Source organism: Balaenoptera borealis, assembly GCF_965194805.1.
Source record: "Balaenoptera borealis genome assembly, chromosome: 7".
In the NCBI taxonomy this organism is placed as follows: Eukaryota; Metazoa; Chordata; class Mammalia; order Artiodactyla; family Balaenopteridae; genus Balaenoptera; species Balaenoptera borealis.
Window position 1 is genome coordinate 122,244,580 of NC_138864.1, and position 18,067 is coordinate 122,262,646.

The window sequence follows — 18,067 nt, forward strand, 5'->3', positions numbered from 1 at the left end:
CCTCAAATCCACTGATGTTGATCAAGCTTGGTTGATCAAGTGAGCACATGAAACAGTTGCAACGCGATATGATGAATGCAGTAACTCAGGTCTGTATAGACTGTGGCTTAACACAAAGACGGGAGTAATATAAGTTGCCTTCGGGAATGAGAATGAGAGCAGACTTCAGAGAAGTAAGCTTTCTTCAGACTACATTGCCTTGATTATCTTTCCTCTTTGCAGCTGCCTCTTTTTTTTAAGTCTTTCTTCTTCTCCTCTGTTGTGGGCATACCTTGAGGCAAGCACTCAGCTGGCCCCTGATCCCATTCCAAGTACTATGTCCCCTCTCAGTTTCTGTCATTACTATGGATGACTCACAGATTCACAGCTTTGGCTCTGATCTCTCTCTTGAAGTCACAGATCTTGTCTTCTGTGTATCCTCATCTGACCATTTCTATATGAGAGGGCTTCTCCACCAGCGTACTGTTGGCATTTGCAGTGGGAGAGCTCTTGTTGTACAAGACTATCTCACACATTGCCGAACATTTAGCATCCCTGGACCCAGGGCACTAAATGCCAGTAGCACCTTACAACTGTTTCTAAATCACACCTGAGGAGGTAGAACCAGCCCCAGTTGAGACCCATTAACACCTCAAATTCACCCTATGTAAAATCAAACCGAACTTCTTTTCTGCGAACCAACACCCTCCTCTGAAATAGAAAATTCTTTCAAAACGTTAAAATTTGCTTAACCTTAAAGCCAAGGAGTCACCACCAGCTGTTCCATCTGGTTCTCGAATCCCACTGATTCCCTTTTATGGTGTATTTGACCCCTGCCTCTGTAATGGGACGCATTCATGATCCTCCAAGTCTTTATCACATCATTCCTAGAACGGTTCCTCTGTTTCTAGTCTCCTTTCCCTCATGGCACATCCCAGAGCATCACATCGACATGCTTCTCACTTGCTTTAAAACCCACAGGAACAGACTTCTACTGCAGGATTAGACCAAATAGGTACCATGAAAGCCCTCCCCTATAAACATTTAAAATTGCATGCAAAAAATATTTTTTAAATCCTTTGAAATGTACAATTGAGCTTGAATGAAAGTGAGGAAGATCCTTAGTAGCAAAACCATGGACCAACAGCATAATGACTGCTAAAGCCATAACTGGCCTAAAGGCTTCTGCCAGTTCCTTGCAACCTTCATTTTCAGTTTCCATGACTATGTGGGGAAGAAAGGTCATACCAAGTGATGAGTTGAATCAAATATCCCTTTATGGAAAACAGAATCCAAGAGTCTAGACTCTCAGTGAAAAAAAAACCTAAAAACCCACTCTGCAAAGGAAGGTAGCATAGGAATTTTGACAGTGTGGACCTTGGATGGAGGTAAAGAGAAAAAGAAAGAAATTATCCCTCGAAGCTGTGTAACAAAAAGCCTGTTCTGATGCCTGTTTACAGGTCAATTTCACACTATTTGCACGGTTGGAAAAAAAAATTCAAGCTGAAAATATATTCTAAAGAGGTCTCAGCTTGGTAATACCCCCCAGGTATCTGATAAAAGCAAATATAAACTATCTGAGAGGTTCAACTGGACTTCAAAGAATTCCCAGAGATGCATTTCCAAGGAATATGATCTCAAAGGAAAAAATAATCAAGAAATGTGTAGTGAACCAAGATACCACAATTGTGAGTCAACGGAAATAACTAATAGCATTTTCAGTCCTGCAAAGACTTAAATATTGGAATTATTGGATCAGATTTATTTTTAAGGAGAAATTGAAGAGATGATGATGGAAGACACTATCAAAAGTCATTAGTAGCATTTGAAAAAGAGCCAAATAAACATTATAGAAATCAAAATGTAATGGATAAAATTAAAAGCTTAAGAGACTTAAATAACAGTTTCTACCCAGCTGAAGTGAGACTAGTTAAATGGAAAACAGATTCTGAAGAAGGTTCCCAGAAATCTGGGAAAGATTAGTAAGATTAGTAAGATCTTTAGTAATCTTAATTAGTAAGATTAGTAAGATTAGAAAGATTAGTAAGACAAAGAGCTGTTAAATATGAAGGAGAGATTAAAAGCAAGAAATTAGATCAATAACTTCTAATACATATCTAATTAGAGTTCTGGAAGAAGAAAAAAAAAGGACTAAAAAAAATGAAATTTGCATTATTATAATTATTAAAGTATCATTTTCCTAAGCATTTTCTACTAATCAATAAAACTGAAAAAATCCAATAAGAATATGCAAAAAAATGAACAGATATTTTTAAAAATAAGGAAATATAAATGAAAAATTAAATGGAAAGGCAAACAATCAGGGAATTATAACTAAAACCAAAAAAAAGATACTATTTGTCATTCACCATTTGTCAAAATTAACAGCTTAAGACCAGAGGTTGTCAAGGATTTGATCAACTGAAAGTTTTATATACTGCCGGTGGGATTCTACATTCATACAAGTGATCTGGGAAAACAATTTGAAGATGCACAAACCATATGACCGAAAAATTCCACTATAGGGATATGCTCAAAAGACTCTTACACATTGTCACAGAGCATGTTGAAATAGCAAAAAACTAGACACAGTCCCATGTTTATTAATATTAAAATTAGAAGTCAAAGAACAACATACCATATACCAATGATAATGGATAAACTAAGTACAAGGCTATATATTTTATCATTATTCCCTGTACTTTATATAAACTTATAATATTTGTATGTGTAAAGTGTTTTAACATCTAAAAAATTTGTTTGACTTTCCATTACTACAAAACTAAAGTGCAAACATCATGAAATTCCCATAACCATTTCTCCCACCACAAATTCTACTTCTCAGCACTGCCCCCACCAGCCTAAGTGATTACCCCGTAGTTCCTGAAATGCGTGGGGTGTTTCCTTCATACCTTGGCCCAGCCATTCAGGAGATTCTGAAATGCTCATATCCTCATTCCGGTTGTCTGGATCCTACCCATCCATCAAAGCTGCAGTCAGATCTGTCTCTTCATGGAGGCTCTCCAGTCCGCCTTGGTCCTTGGTAATCACTCCCTTCTCCAAAATCCCATAGGACCCACTGTCTGAACTGCTCCTGTGACATTCAGTGTGTATTTTTTCATCTTACTATGTGTGTGCCCTATCAGATATCCAGGCATAAAGCTTTCATAATTGTAAACTACTAAACATAACTCAGTATCCACTAACTCAGAACCTTAGAAGGGCAGGAATCAGATTTTCACTTCTACCCCCCAAATTGTCTCTCCAGCCCTAAGAAGGTGCTTATTGAGTATGTAGCATGTCATTTCAGTTGCAAAACAATATTATGCTACTAATTTGAAAAGTTATAGCCATCTTTTAAATACAAAACAAGCTGAGGTGCTTGTTTTATATTTAAAAGATAAAATAAAAATTAATAAAATCAGGGCACAGGATATCGAGACATTCAGTATAAATAATAGGCTGAGGGAAGGCATGTTTTTTCAAGTAACGACAGTATTTAATGGAGAATAAAAATAAGGGAGCAACCAGTACTCACACAAATCATGGTCCCTGGGATTCCGTTAATTCCTTCTTCATTTGTTCTATAAAGAGGAAAAGAAATATTTAATATAATTGGCCAGGGCTTTTCCAGTGGAAAAGACTCAAAAAGTGCTTCACTATATCCTACAAACAGCATATGGTTCCATTCGATCACTTTGGTACTATTAATCACATTTGTTCCTGGGGCCGTGGTACAAAGGATTTAACCAGAGTTACTGAGGAGACCACGAATGCCCATGACCTCTATAGAAACTGAAGCCAAGTTAACTTAGAGTGGGTTGGCTTATTCTGTTCTCTTAATTCTGCTCAGAATTATGAACTTCCATCTACTCTGTCACTTCAGTTCCATTCAAATTAATAAAATCTAATTCATTTGAATAGGATTCAAAGTGATTTGATTCAACTCAGTCAAATTCTGCTCAGTGGAATCAGTCCTTGATTGAAATCTATTAAGTTCAATTCAATAAAATAAATTTAAATATTATGCAGTGAAATTAATTTTTAATGAATTAACATTTCAGTTCAGGTCCATTTTGATCTGAACTTCAATTCTCCATTTCTAAATTTGGTCCCTATTCAAATTAATAAAATATAGTAAAATCCGATGTAACTCTGAAAGATGTAACATGAAGCTAATCAGCTTCACTCATTTCTATTCAGCCCTAATCAAATGAGTTTAATGACATTCAATCATAGAGAGATAAAATGTTCACCTTTAATACCAAATTGAATGTTTATATTATAACTTCAAAATTATAAGTTTTCCCAATTTTACATCACTGTCTGCAGCATGAACTGCACAGGACTTTTTTGGATTAATTCTTTGTTTGGTCTTTATATTAACATAGAACAACATAGCACTAGATGGCTGGGAAGCAAACGAGAATATTGTTGCCCGGTTCAGTGAAGCGATTTCATGAAAGTTATGGGTGGCTTGAGATGATGGTTTTTGTGTCTATGAAAATGCCAAGGTATATGATTTTTAGTTTTATTTTTAAAGCTCTTAATCTAAATAGTAAAATACAGCCATTTGGACTCAGGATCATGGTTATGAAATTGCAGAAAAAGTGGGGGCGGGTTACAGTGACTACATTATTCAGAGAAAAAATAATTAGGAATTTTAAATGGAGGTGTTACTGTGGTCAGCACCGTGATGACCTCCTTAGATCTTACCTAGAAAACAGGTCCTGGATTGGTGTCCCAAGGGGACCCGGGCACCAGGCCTCTCACTATTCTGTGAACTAAATCCACTGTCATTTCCACAGGTCAGTGTAAGGCAGACCTGTAGGAGGATAAGGATCACTAGGGTATTAAGTGACAGCATCTGAAGATCTTCCTCTGAGATTCTTATTCTATAGATTTTATTCTGTAGTCCAGGAAATCTATATGGTTTACAACAGCCTCAGGTGAATCTTCTTTTAGGTAAGTTGGAAACCCTTCCCTGTACTGATTTCCCACTAGAGGGAAAAAACTTGGAAGTACTCCCTCCACGACATCCCCTCCTAGCCCTCATCTGTCTCTGAAGATCCTGAGACTTGGGCTGCCTTGATGCAGTTCCTGGAAGTGATTGCATAGGGACCAATTTCACATGTCCAAGAAGAGAGGCTTCCGCTACTTAAGCCACAGAACTCCAGGACAAGTGGCCTGTTCCTCCTTCCGGTGCTGGGGGCAGGGGCAGCTGTCAGCATCATCGTTAGGGCTCTGCAACCCTTGGACTGCGCACATCTCTTACTGAAGGAAAAGGGGATTCTGGCCTGCTTGATCTTTCAAATTATAACTATCAGATTATCTGGAGAGCTCTATGGTAGCTACAGCACCTCCAAATTTCCTCTCTGCTCCAGCCCAACCTGGAACCTATTATAAAGGTTCTTTTACCTTCCTTCTTCTCTAGGTCATGGAAGGTTCTCACCAGTACAAAAATGTTCTGCATCTACAGTCTAGAATTAAACATATCTTTACTTAATAAGCATATTGTCACCATGGATAATTGTAATCAGATCAGAGTGGTCAGCTGAAATTTAGTGACGAAGTGGAGGAAAAAAGATTGGATGGTGCCACGGTAAAGATGGAAGGGTACTGGGAGATTTTTCAGAGTATGAGTCTTTCTTTAGAAAGAGAATCCTGCACTGTAGGTGCCTTCAAACAGCCAGAACGGGCCAGACAGCATTCTGGGAGTGCTGTACGGGAGCTGTCAGCAGGGGGCGCTAAGCAGAGCACTGAAAGGCAGGTTCCTGCTGCAGTTGTACCTGCTCTAGTTAGTTCCTCTGCTAAAAAGCCACCTGTGATTCTTTAACACAATTTGTAGATAAGGAGATAGTGGTAGATATAATAAGACTAGGTTTCATCAAGCTAAAAATAAACTTTTAAGTTTTCATTTTGGAGACGATAAACCTTTGCAGTATTTAATGTTAGGTATTACACTTTTTAATATTCTGCAAAAGTGGATGAAATGAAACTAATTAAATGTCCCAGTGACCATACTGGGTCTTACCGTAGATGTGCCAGGATAATATTTATGTAAGCAGACTATTAGGTTACTTTGTGTAGCCCAGAAGTTCTAAAGAACATATTTTGAAAGTCACAGGTATGTGCCACATTTTCATCAAGAAGTCCCCATGCATTTGCCCTTGTGTTTCTGAAACAGCTTGTTATTGGAGAAAATAAGAGATCTGTTGGTTTCTTTAAATTTGGAGGAACAAGTTGCCTCTTTTCTTTCTCCCTATTTCAGTTTAGTCATCCAAACCATAATAAATCCTCAAAATCCTCAGCATAATAAAATTTGGTCTTAAATGAGTACAAAGTGCCATGATTACATTTAATTCAATCCATATTTGGCTGTTTTAATACAATATGACTAACTTTGATAATTCAGCTTCTAGTTAACCTAGAATGTGGTTTATCATTTCATAATCTCGTTGCAGTGATTACACCTACTCAATATAGTTAACAAAAATCTTCATATTCTGAGGTCAGAGAAATTCTTGAACTCTTAGCACTGGATAATTAAATTGTTTCTTTTCTCACCACTCCTTATCTTGTCTTTTAAAAAGTCTTTCCATTTTTATCGCCTTTAACTTCTTTTCCCCAAGGCCAATTAATAGGTAAGTAATGATTTGTAAAGCAAAAAGTAACACTTCGTTAGCACAGCACTGAAATAAGGCAATTCTTTGCTCAACACAGATTGAACCATTTTCTTCTTGCTGAATATAAAATATATGCCAAATTGGTAAATTATGATGATTTGATTTAACTAAAGTAGCCAACGCTAATAACAAAGGGTACAACTTGCTTTTTCCCTGGAATGTGTTGTTCTTATTGGCATTCTTCTGTTCCTGGCAGATGAGGAAACAGCTAAGTAAAACATTTTGTACTGCACTTAACTTACTTTCCTAGGAAGGAGAACAAAATAACATTGATTTTGCATCACCCTAACTGGGAACGTTAGTTATGTAAGACTAGAAGTGACTTGAGAAAAAGGTGGGGATGGGGGAAGAACTGGGAAATTGAGCTACCCTCACCTGGTCAGTAGTGTGTCTCCTTCTTGCACTGAATGCAAGAAACGTCACTGCAGATCACCTTCTTAGATCCCATCCTGATGTCTAACAGGAGTCCTTCCCTATAGGAACTGCCCTGAGGTCTGCCATGTGAGGTTAGTTCAGAGCCTGGGTCCCATGCAGAGCTTAGGGCTTCTACTGGAACACCCACAGCCCAAACAACTTGCCAATGAGTCTTCCTCTCCTGGGCTTCCTGGTACTTCTGTAGGCGTGGTTGGGAATCAGCTGGCTCTTTCTCCACATCCCCTACAGTGCATTTCTCCGTCTCCTGCTGAGGGAGCCTCTGATGATGACCTTGCTCCCTTGACTGACATTGTCCTGATTTTTATCAAGAATACTGAGCCATACAGCTTCTCTGGTTCATGCAATCTATCATCACTCTTTATGACAAAAATATAACAGTGTTAGGTCGTTTCTACTGGCCACTGGAAGGAAGAATCGGAAATTGAGCTGAGGTTCTGAGATACATACTCTTTCATGGGCTTTTTGACGTACGGGCAGAACAAGGGCATTTCCTGCCAGGCAGCCCATTGACTCCTGTTCTACGGGTGTCTGGTTCTTTCTTCCCCTCCACCAAGTGTGTTAGTATCCCCTAGTTTCCAAAAACAGTGATAGTAACTGAAATTTCTTTTGAGAGAAAGAATTTAGCATTAGGTCAGCTTGAAAAGATGCAGTGTGGTGAATAATAGATGTGATAACCAGTCTCTGTCGTTTTCTGGAAGGCCCCAGGGGCCTTTGCAAGGTAGGCACAGCACCGTCCACCTTTGTCCTCTTCCTGTAACACGGCCAGAGATGGAATCAACAGAGACCTAGTGCAGCTTACTAACCAAATGACCTGGCTCAGATTTTATAGTTTCCGTAAATGGAATATTTTAAGCCTTTTTTTTTTTTTTTTTTTTTTAACTCTTGACTGCATCAAAAGGAAACAAGAATTTATTATTGGTCATGGTTCCAACATTGGAAAGCATCAGAAGTTGGATGTGTTACTCTTTACCCTGATGGAAAGAGAAGCGAGAAGCAAAATAGCTTGAATGTAGAAAGCAAACAACCCCCTATCTGCTGGAACAGGCCCCAGAGATGCGGGAGACAAGGTTTCAGAATGGACCCTTATCTCAGAGAGCTGGCATCTTCCTGCCTTCAGAGCAGGGTGCTGAAATCTCCCTCTCTACCGCTTGCCAGATCAACTCATATGTATTTCTTAAGATTCAGGTGCCAAATGATCTTGTGAAGGGAATAATAGTGACCTTTTCCAAGTCAGCACAACTGGAAAATCTGGAGATTTGTATGAAGTACAATACCTGAATAACTCCTTTCTAAGTTCAGAGCATTTGCTCATTTATTACATCAAGCCTGAACTCACAGTACAGTTGCCTACCTTTAAATTGCCTATCTCTAAATAAAACAAAAACAAACACAGAAACAAAAAGCTATTGGCATAGGTGAGAAGGCACAGCAGCAGTTTTTGCACAATTCCAATATGGCCCTCACTTACTTTATTGTGTCGTTTGCTTAGATGTTGTGACTGTTTACACGATAGCTCACTGAGTGCAAGACTTTTTCTTCCTTTTATTGCTAAGCACAGCACATGCACAGATACTGGGACAAGTGTACACCTAACCTCCTGGAAGGGCTGGTGAGTTATTAGGATGGAATGTTAGTCATACGCCTGGAGACTTTAATTGTCAAGTGCAGGCTTACTGGCCGCACAGCCTCCATGAGATTGCGTTCATTCCCCAGCTTCCTGCGTGGGAGGCTGTTCTCAGGGCCTCCCCCTTCCTTTCCCTTCCCTTCCCTCCTCGGCCTGCTGCTGCCTGGCATCTTCTTCCCATCGTTCACCTGAAACTCCTCTCAACAAAGACCGTCTAGCTGTCAAATTAAAAGAAAAAGTCCAAACCTTCATCTTAATGGACTTTGCTATGAAATCGGACAATGCCGACCACACTGCTTTTCTGGAAATTCTTGGCTTGTTTCTCCTCCACCCTCTCTGTCCATTTTCTTTCTTGACCTGCACAATGGCCAGCTCCCTCTCTGTTCTCTAAATGCTGTTGGAATCCAAAAGATTCCGGTGACGTCTCTCCTGCTACCAATCATTTACCTGATGGTTCCTAAAATGGGATTTTCAGCCCAGAGAATGCTCCTGAGATCCAGACTTCGATAGCCATTTGCCTACCTCATGTATCAGGTTCACCATCCTTTCTTCGACCTTCCCTAAATTTCTCATCTTCCTCCCTGTGATCTACCTTGGTGAAGCACATCACCATCCTCTTAGTCACCTGAGCCAGAAACCCAGGATTAATCTCCACACCATCTTCCCACCCAAATCCCAACATTCCCAAGCTGCTTCTACCTCCTAAATCTCTTTCCACTTTCTCTTCCTCTCCATTTCCACTACTCTCTTATTATTTCTCTTTTGTATTAACATAGGAGCATCACATCTGGCCTCCATGACTCTATCCCCCTGAAATCTGTCTTTCATCTCACTGTAGATCTTTTAAAATACAAATTTGATCTTGAAAATCTCCTGCTTAAAATACTTTAATGGTTTCCCATTAGTTTCAGAATGAAGTTCAACCTTCTTAAATAGGAAGAAGTAAACGCAGAAAAGCAAGAATAAACCAAGGCAAAATAACTTCTTGTTTGGACAAAGTTTGTTGTGCTATGACCCTTACCCACTGTCTATTGCGACCTACTCCTGCTACCCTCTCAAACTTATCTCTTCAGCCCTATTGTACCATCGATGGGTACACTCCTACTTGCGTGTTCCGTATAGAACTTTGCCATTCTGCTTCCTTTACGTAGGAGTCCGTATCTCTCTTTTACCTCCTTATTCACCTGGGTAACGTAACCTTCAAGACATAGCTCAAATATGTTACCTCTTCTAGGAAACCCTCCTTCCTGACCTCCTTTCCCTCACCCACTCTCCTGTGTGTTCATAATAATAATTGAACTCAACTCTCAATCTGTATCTTTTCTCTCCATTATTCTGCTGAGTTTCTTATAATGTTTGACACATAATGGAAACACAGTGGATGTTTGATGATTGGATGAGTGAATGAATGAATGGGTGAATATTAGGCCAAATAATAAAGCAAAGTAATATTGTATAAAGAGCATTGTACAATGTCTTCTGAGATACAGTGTCAAACTTCTGGTTTGGGAGCCAATCTGCTGTGTAATTGAAAGAATTGTGTAACCTTTCTGGACCTAAGTTGCTTACCTGTAAAATAAGGAGATCATACTAAGGCATAAGTCCATGTTTAGCTCTAATATTCTGTCATCTCCATGACTATCATTTCACAGAAAAATTACAACTAGCCATGAACTGAGTTGTATATTAAAGAATCGGTGCATGGCCTACACACCTTCATTGTGGATGTACCCCATCTGGGCAGCCAATTTACAGAACAGGCCCCTAAATTCCTGCAGCTTGAACGTAAACATGTCTTTCAAAGGAAGAGGTGCATACCCCAGTGGGAAAACTTGAGCTTACCAATCCCTCTGATATTTTTTTATTAAATATTCCTGTTATTGAATTGGATTGACTTCTAAGAGGGTTGAATGATGTTCAGTCTATCAGAGAGAGATGCCGCTCCTGGGTTGGGGGGATATAAGTGTGACACAATAGTGACGGGGTCCTGGTCCTGTTTCAGTGTGCCTTTCCCCTTTCTTGCAGATGGAAGCCCTTACACCTGGTGGGTGGGCAAAGCCAACGAGAAGCACTACTACTGGGGCGGCTCCGGGCCCGGAATTCAGAAATGCGCCTGCGGCATCGAGCGCAACTGCACGGACCCCAAATACTACTGCAACTGTGACGCGGATTACAAGCAGTGGTGAGTGCGGGGCTAGCGTGCGAGCTCGCCCTCCTAGCGCGCCTGTAGGTCACACTAATTAGACGGAAGAGAAGGTGTGAAAAGTGCTGAAGTAATAAGATAATAGGTTAGAAAGGTTTAGAGCTAACCCAGTTGGCAAATGTCAGGGACGTTCTGAAAAATATAAAAGCGGAAAGAGGTCAGTGCTACAAGGGTAGGCATTTAGAATAGAAGAACACATAATTGATGTGTTCAAATTTTATTCAGAGAGGGAAATAATGAGCCATGTAGTAGACAGTGATTTGCATTATAAAATGTGCTTTGTGACAATAGAGGGGGTGGCCGCGGGCAGGGAGCCCGTGTGCAGGCGTGTGAGAGCGGTCTCTGCAAACAGCCTCCTGTGGTGCGTGCTTCCACCTCCTGCAATGTTTGCTTTGAGTAGCTGGATGAGAAAAAAAGAAAAAGAAAAAGACAGAGGGGGACCAAGAAAGGGAAAAAATTGTGCTTTGCTCTCGGTTTCAGCAACAGTGCTTACCGGTCTACTTTTCTTTTATGCCTTGAACTGTTCATAACTCTGATACAAATCAGTTCAAGGAAGATCTATTTTGGGTTTCTTTCATCCCTCTACTGGCTTTTGTCCTGCTTCATGGTGAATGGCTGGTTCTGTGTCAGTAATAGATAAAGATAAATCAGCTGTCATTGCGTAAGAAAAAGGCCCCAGAAGTTGGAGAGGAAGAATATAAACTTGAGTGCGGTTCTTCCCAGACACACACATGCCGCACCTGCTTCTGGTTTTCTGACACGTGGAGAGGCCGGCTGTGCTACATTCCCGCCTCTGGGCGGCAGCAGAGAGCAAAGTCCTGCATTTCCTCACATGACCAACCACAATGTACTATTGTCGCCTCTGTTTTACACTATTTGGGACAATTTACAAGACAAGGTCATCCTACCAGTTTACTGAAAACTAATTCTGAATGTAAAGTTATATGATTGTCAGGTTGGATACTTATTTTCCAAAAGCCATTTTTCTTTTAGTAAATGAAATGAATTACCAAGGCTGAACGTTTCAGTGGCCTAGAATTTGTGTGTGTGTGTGTGTGTGTGTGTGTGTGTGTGTGTGTGTGTGTGTGTGTATAAATAGTTATCATTATTCTTTAATTGTGTTTTATCGTAAAGAGGAAATCATGATATTCACTTTTTAATTTTGTTTGAAAGGTGTATCTACACACACACACACACACACACACACACACACACACACACACACACACACACATTCATACCCAATACAAAAACTAGAAGTCAGGAGAATGAAATCAGAAGGACCTGGGCTTTGAAGATAACTTTTCAGTCAGTCAGTCAGTCAGTCCTTCATTCTGTCAGTCATTTACTCAACAAATATTGATGGAGCTCTAATGTGCCAGGGAGTCTTCTAGGTACTGGGAATAAAACAGAGAATGGCAATAACAAGAACCCCTGCCCTGACTTACGTTCCTGTCGCTCCTTACTAGTTGTGGGTCCTTCAGCAAGTTCCGTGGGCTCTCTCAGATTCATTTCTCTGTTCAGCTTTGACTCACACCCCCTTTGGGAAGTAGACTTTGAGTGCAGCCTCCCTGGCCAGAAATGAGAGCACTGTCCCAGATGTTCCATTGTCCAGGGAACCCAGACTGTTCAGTTCTTTTTGTACTACCACAGAAGAGAGTCGACATATTCAGAAGGAAAAGGGAAATCTTGTGTGTGAATCCAAGTGAAATTCATTTTTGTCAGCTGTCATTCCAAGCGCTGGGGATACAGTGACAAATAGAACATGCTCTTCGTCCTCAAGGTACTCAAAACCTAGTTAGGAAAAAACCACACACACAAATAGATGACATAAAACAATCAGTGCTCTGAAGAAGACACTGCAGGATACACCAAAACCAGTGCAAGAAAATTTAAAGGCCAACTGAGGGAGAGTTGGGAGGAGTTAGGAGAGTCCTTACAAGACAGGGATGCTTGAGAGAGAAGTAGGAGTTTGCCAGGCACACGCTTCCTTGCATGATTGACTTGGAGGAGAAGCTGAGTAAGGACAGCCAGTTTGGGGAACTGTCAGTGCAGTAGATCTGGAATGTGACGTGGAGAAGAAGGGAGAAAGCACAGTGAGGCTGAGCCCCTGGGCAGGATAAGATTAGAGCTGCCGTTCTTTTCAGGGAGTGGTAGGAGTTTGGATTTATTGGCAGTGAGCCCCGTGGAGGAAACCTTGATAGGGACGGCGACGGGAGGGGAGGAAAACAGTCAGCAAAGGATGTCAAGATAGTCCTTGAAAGGCATCGCTGGTGGTCCAGTGAGTAAGACTTCGCGCTCCCAGTGCAGGGGCCTGGGTTCAATCCCTGGTCAGGGAACTAGATCCTGCATGCATGCCACAACTAAGAGTTCACATGCCACAAGTAAGAAGTCTGCATGCTGCAACTAAGAAGTCTGCATGCCACAACTAAAAGACCCCACATGCCGCAACAAAGATCCCATGTGCCACCCGGTGCAGCCATAAATAAATAAATAAATATATATATATAAATATACACGTATATATATACATATATATGTATATATATATAAATATACACGTATATATATACATATATATGTATATATATATATAAAAAGAAAGGCATCAAGGGCAAGACCATGGAAAAAGGAATATATGTAAGATATTTGGGAAGTGGTACCTACGGCACTTGATAGTTATGACTATGTGAGAAGAAAGAGAGGAGTCTGGGCAGGCTCCCCACTGGACACCTAGAAATGGTTAAATTCCTTATCAGGCTAAGAAATAACAATTTGAGGGGGTAGGTGATGAGTTCAGCTTTGAAAATATTAAATTTGAGGCTCCAGCGTAACACCATGTCTAAACCCAGAGGGGCATCATTAATGGGATTACTGATAAAACATACAGGCTTCAGAGCAATGTACTTCCAAGAACACACCTGAATTCAAATCACAGATGGGAAGACAGATCTGTTCAGCCTCACTCACAGACACGCCCGTCTAGCAAGCTCTTGATTGGATTACAACTTTTCACAGTTGCCTGGGGACTTGGACAGTGCTGATGTCTTGTTCCCTTCCAGCTGAGTAGCAGCTAAGACATCCTCACCCCTTCGTTTCTATGAAGTTTGTGTAACGTCTCATGATAGGGGCACTATATTTTGAGCAAACTGAAAAGTATAATAAATATGTTTACAATAAATAGCTATTAAAATGATCTTCCCTATTTGGCACAAGAAAAGAAGTTTTTGGTGACGTCTTATGGGGCTTTGAATTCACCAGCACCTGGCAAAGACCTGTTCTGTGGATGCTTTCAATATCTTAGAATGATTGGTTCGTTTCTGGAGGTGTGTTCCAAAGTTCCCAGGAGCAGTAGAGAGAGACCTGGACTTGGATACAGAAGACTTTACCCAGGCCAAGATTTGCCACTTTGGGGGCAGGTTTTTAACTAGTCTGAAACTTAGATTTGTCGTCTGTATGATAAAAATAAATCTTGACTGGTAGATTTTTGTGAGAGTTAAATAGAATGTGGAATAGGAAAATATTCTGTGAATTGCACAGTGCGGAAACATAGCTGTTTGCAATTCTTAATTATGTAATTCTCATTGCAATTCTTGATGGCTCCAAATGAATCTTAAGAAATGAAAGCAGACTGTGGAAAGAGGTCCCTTTGCGTTCTCGACCTGCTGTGCCACAGGGCTCAAGTCGAATTCTAGAATAGCACGTGGCGGTGATGCGGAGCAGGCTTTATCAGAGAAACTGACAAATCAGAGACCATCAAGAGAAGAGAAGGTCCAGGTCCACCAACCCTATGAACCCTCAGAGAGAGATGCCGGGACCAGGCTCTTGTGCTGAGCAGTGTTCCAAAGAACCCCTGGCTCCTCTCTCTTCTCATAGGGCACGAGTGCGAGCAGTTTTGTCAGTGGAGGAATCAGATTCTGAGGGCACCAGGCCAGCTGGGCATAGGGCCACTGTTTACTGCATTGTCTGGTGGTCCCGCAGGAACAGGAAGGAAGCCAGGGCCCCTGCAGGAAGCTGACTTGAGTGCAGCCTCCCTGACGGAGAGGACTGGGGAGCACTTCCAGCCGGTGCATTGCCCAGGCTACCCGGAGTGTGTGCTCCACGGTCACTGGTGTCCAGTTCTTTTCGTCCTGCCACAGAGGACAGCTGAGAGACTCAGAAAAAGGAGACTCTAGTGCCCACACCCAAGCGAAATTCGCATATGTGAAACCACATTTGTTGTGAAGGAAAAGTAAAAATAGAGGTTCTACTGAATCTCATGCTTCCAGACTCCAGCTAAGAAAGTTACTTCTTCCAATCATCTTACCTCAGTCACAGAGAATCATTTGGTTAAACTGGGCTGAGACGAGTGGGTGCAAAGTTTCCTCCTACGCCGTTTCCTCTTTACGTGACCTAAGTGGGCATTTCACGTCTCTAAGCTTTCATACCAGCAAAATATAGATAGTGCTTCCCAATTCACGTAAAGGTCTGGTCAAGTGCTGTCATAAATGAGTGTTTAAAATTGCAGTAGGGTATATTATTTTTATTACTTGAATGTTGAATGGAACTGCAGCTAAAATCTTAAAAAATTTATTTTCTTTATTTTATTGAAGTGTAGTTGATTTACAATGTTGTGTTAATTTCTTCCATACAACAAAGTGACTCAGGTATACATATACATATATATATATTCTTTTTCATATTCTTTTCCATTGTTTTGTCACAGGATATTGAATATAGTTTCCTGTGCTATACAATAGGACCTTGTTGTTTATCCATCCTGTATATAATAGTTTGCCTCTGCTAATCCCAAACTCCCAATCCATCCCTCCCCCACCCCACCTCCCCCTTGGCAACCACAAGTCTGTTCTCTATGTCTGTGAGTCTGTTTCTTAGACATGTTGATTTGTGTCATATTTTAGATTCCACACATGAATGATATCATATGGTATTTGTCTTTCTCTTTCTGACTTACTTCACTTAGTATGATAATCTCCAGGTCCATCCATGTTGCTACAAATGGCATTATTTCATTCTTTTTATGGCTGAGTAATATTCCATTGTATATATGTACCACATCTTCTTTATCCATTCATCTATCTATGGACATTTAGGTTATTTCCATGTCTTGGCTATTGTGAATAGTGCTGCTATGAACAAAGGGGTGCATGTATCTTTTCAAATTATAGTTTTGTCTGGGTATTTGCCCAGGAGTGGGGTTGCTGGAATCATTAAAAATTTCTTAAAGTTCAGATACATAAATTGGGGCCCAGGAAAATTTTAATTACTTTCTAAACTTACATTGGAAATGAGAAGTGGAGAGAAGACTAAGACCCAGATTTCCAAACTTCTAGTCCAGTGTTTTTCTACAACATCATGATCTAGGAAGACTACTCTTGTTTTTATCTTTTTAATGATTTATGAATTTAATGTTTTCACTAGTTATATGTAAGTTTTAAATTTAAAGCTTAAACAATAGACAACGTATTATATGTTCTTTTTTTAAAGAACTCTAAAACTTAGATTAAGCATTTTTTCTTATTTACAAGAGTAAAATACACAAAAATGGAGCTGAGATAAATTAGATTGTAGCTCCAAGTGTGATTGTGTCTCACAGCAAAGTGGCAGTGGGCTGTGAGAACTATAAGCACCTCAATAATTGCCTGATTTTCTTTGCCCTGAGAAATTCTGCACAGTTATTTCTGAGATTGAATGTAATTTAACATTTCTGATTTACTCTTCACAGCAATAGTAAATATTCCCACCTACAGTGCCAGAATCCTACTTAAGTGAGCCTTGGTCTCAGCTAAGTGCCCACCGCTGGGTAATTCCTGGTCTCTGACAGCCCGACTCCATGAGCTAAACCATCACATCTGAAATTAGCAATTCCAAAATGGAATTACCAGCGAAGGTGTGCCATTCATCGCTTCAGTACCTTCCTGCGTGTGCGTGTAGAAATTCTGGATAGTTGTGTCCTGGCCAAGATGAGCACATACATGGGAGGAAATAAGTGAGGTGAAAATCCATTAGCACAGTCTTTGTGTTATAATTAGTAATCAGTTCCCACCTCAATAGTAGAAAGGCCAGTCACATACTAACCGGTAGTGCCCTATGCCATAGACCCTGAATGGAATTGGCGTGTCTGTGGAGCTTTTCTTCCTGGGCCAGAAATAATCCATGACAATGTTTACAGGCAGCAGAACCTCTTCACTGTTTCAAACCCAGAATCTTAACTTTTGATCGGCTCAGCTTACTCTCCAACTACTAACAGCAAAATATTTGGAATATTTTTAAAAGTAATCATCCTATATTTTTTCATTGTTTTAATTTCATCTAATCTTCTCAATAACATTTTTCTGTGAAACATGTTCAGTTTTACTCAAAATGAAATATTTGTATGTGCATTCTCACCCATCATGTTCAAATAATAATAATAGTGAACATTTTGAGTGTTAATTATGTGCCAAATATTGTTCAAGAGCTTAAATGCATCATGTCATTTAAACATCACATTGACCCAATGATGAAGGTGCTGTTTTTCCTCATTTTGCAGATGAGGAAATGAAGCCCCAGAGAGGTTAAGTTACTTCCCCAAGGTCACACAGCTAACAAGTCATAGAGCTGAGATTCAAGCCCAGGACAGGCAAACTCCAGATTCAAGCTCAAATATTACTCTGTAAAAGTTTCAACACATGTACTATATACAGTATGATTTCATTTTATCCAATTTTTAAAATTGTTATAAAATACACATAAAAAATTCACTGTCTTACCAATTTTTAAGTATATGTAGTTCAGTGGTTTTAAGTATTCATTTTGTTGTGCAACCATCACCACAATCCATCTCTGGAACTCTTTTCATCTTGCAAAACTGAAACTCTCTACTCGTTAAACAATAACTCCCAATCTCTCCCTCCCCCAAGTACCTGGTAACTACCATTCTACTTTCTGTCTCTATGAATTTGACTGCTCTGGTGCCTCATATAAATGGAATCATACAGTCTTTTTGTGGTTGGCTTATTTCACTTAGCATAATGTCCTGAAAGTTCTTCTGTGTTGTAGCATGTGTCAGAATCTCCTTCCTCTTTAAGGCTGAATAATATCTCATGGTATGTGTACACCACATTTTATCCATTCATCTGTCAATAGACACTTGGGTTG

At 40.1% G+C, this 18,067-nt stretch overlaps 1 protein-coding gene across 3 annotated transcripts in view; it reads left to right on the top strand.

Moving 5' to 3' along the window:
• The window catches only part of CNTNAP2 (contactin associated protein 2), a 2,074,761-nt gene that overhangs the window by 1,612,268 nt on the left and 444,426 nt on the right, over positions 1–18,067 (top strand). For all 3 annotated transcript variants that reach the window (XM_082400459.1, XM_082400458.1, XM_082400460.1), the window contains one exon: positions 10,750–10,906. In XM_082400459.1, the coding sequence (XP_082256585.1) occupies positions 10,750–10,906 (157 nt within the window). The remainder of the gene's footprint in view (positions 1–10,749; positions 10,907–18,067) is intronic.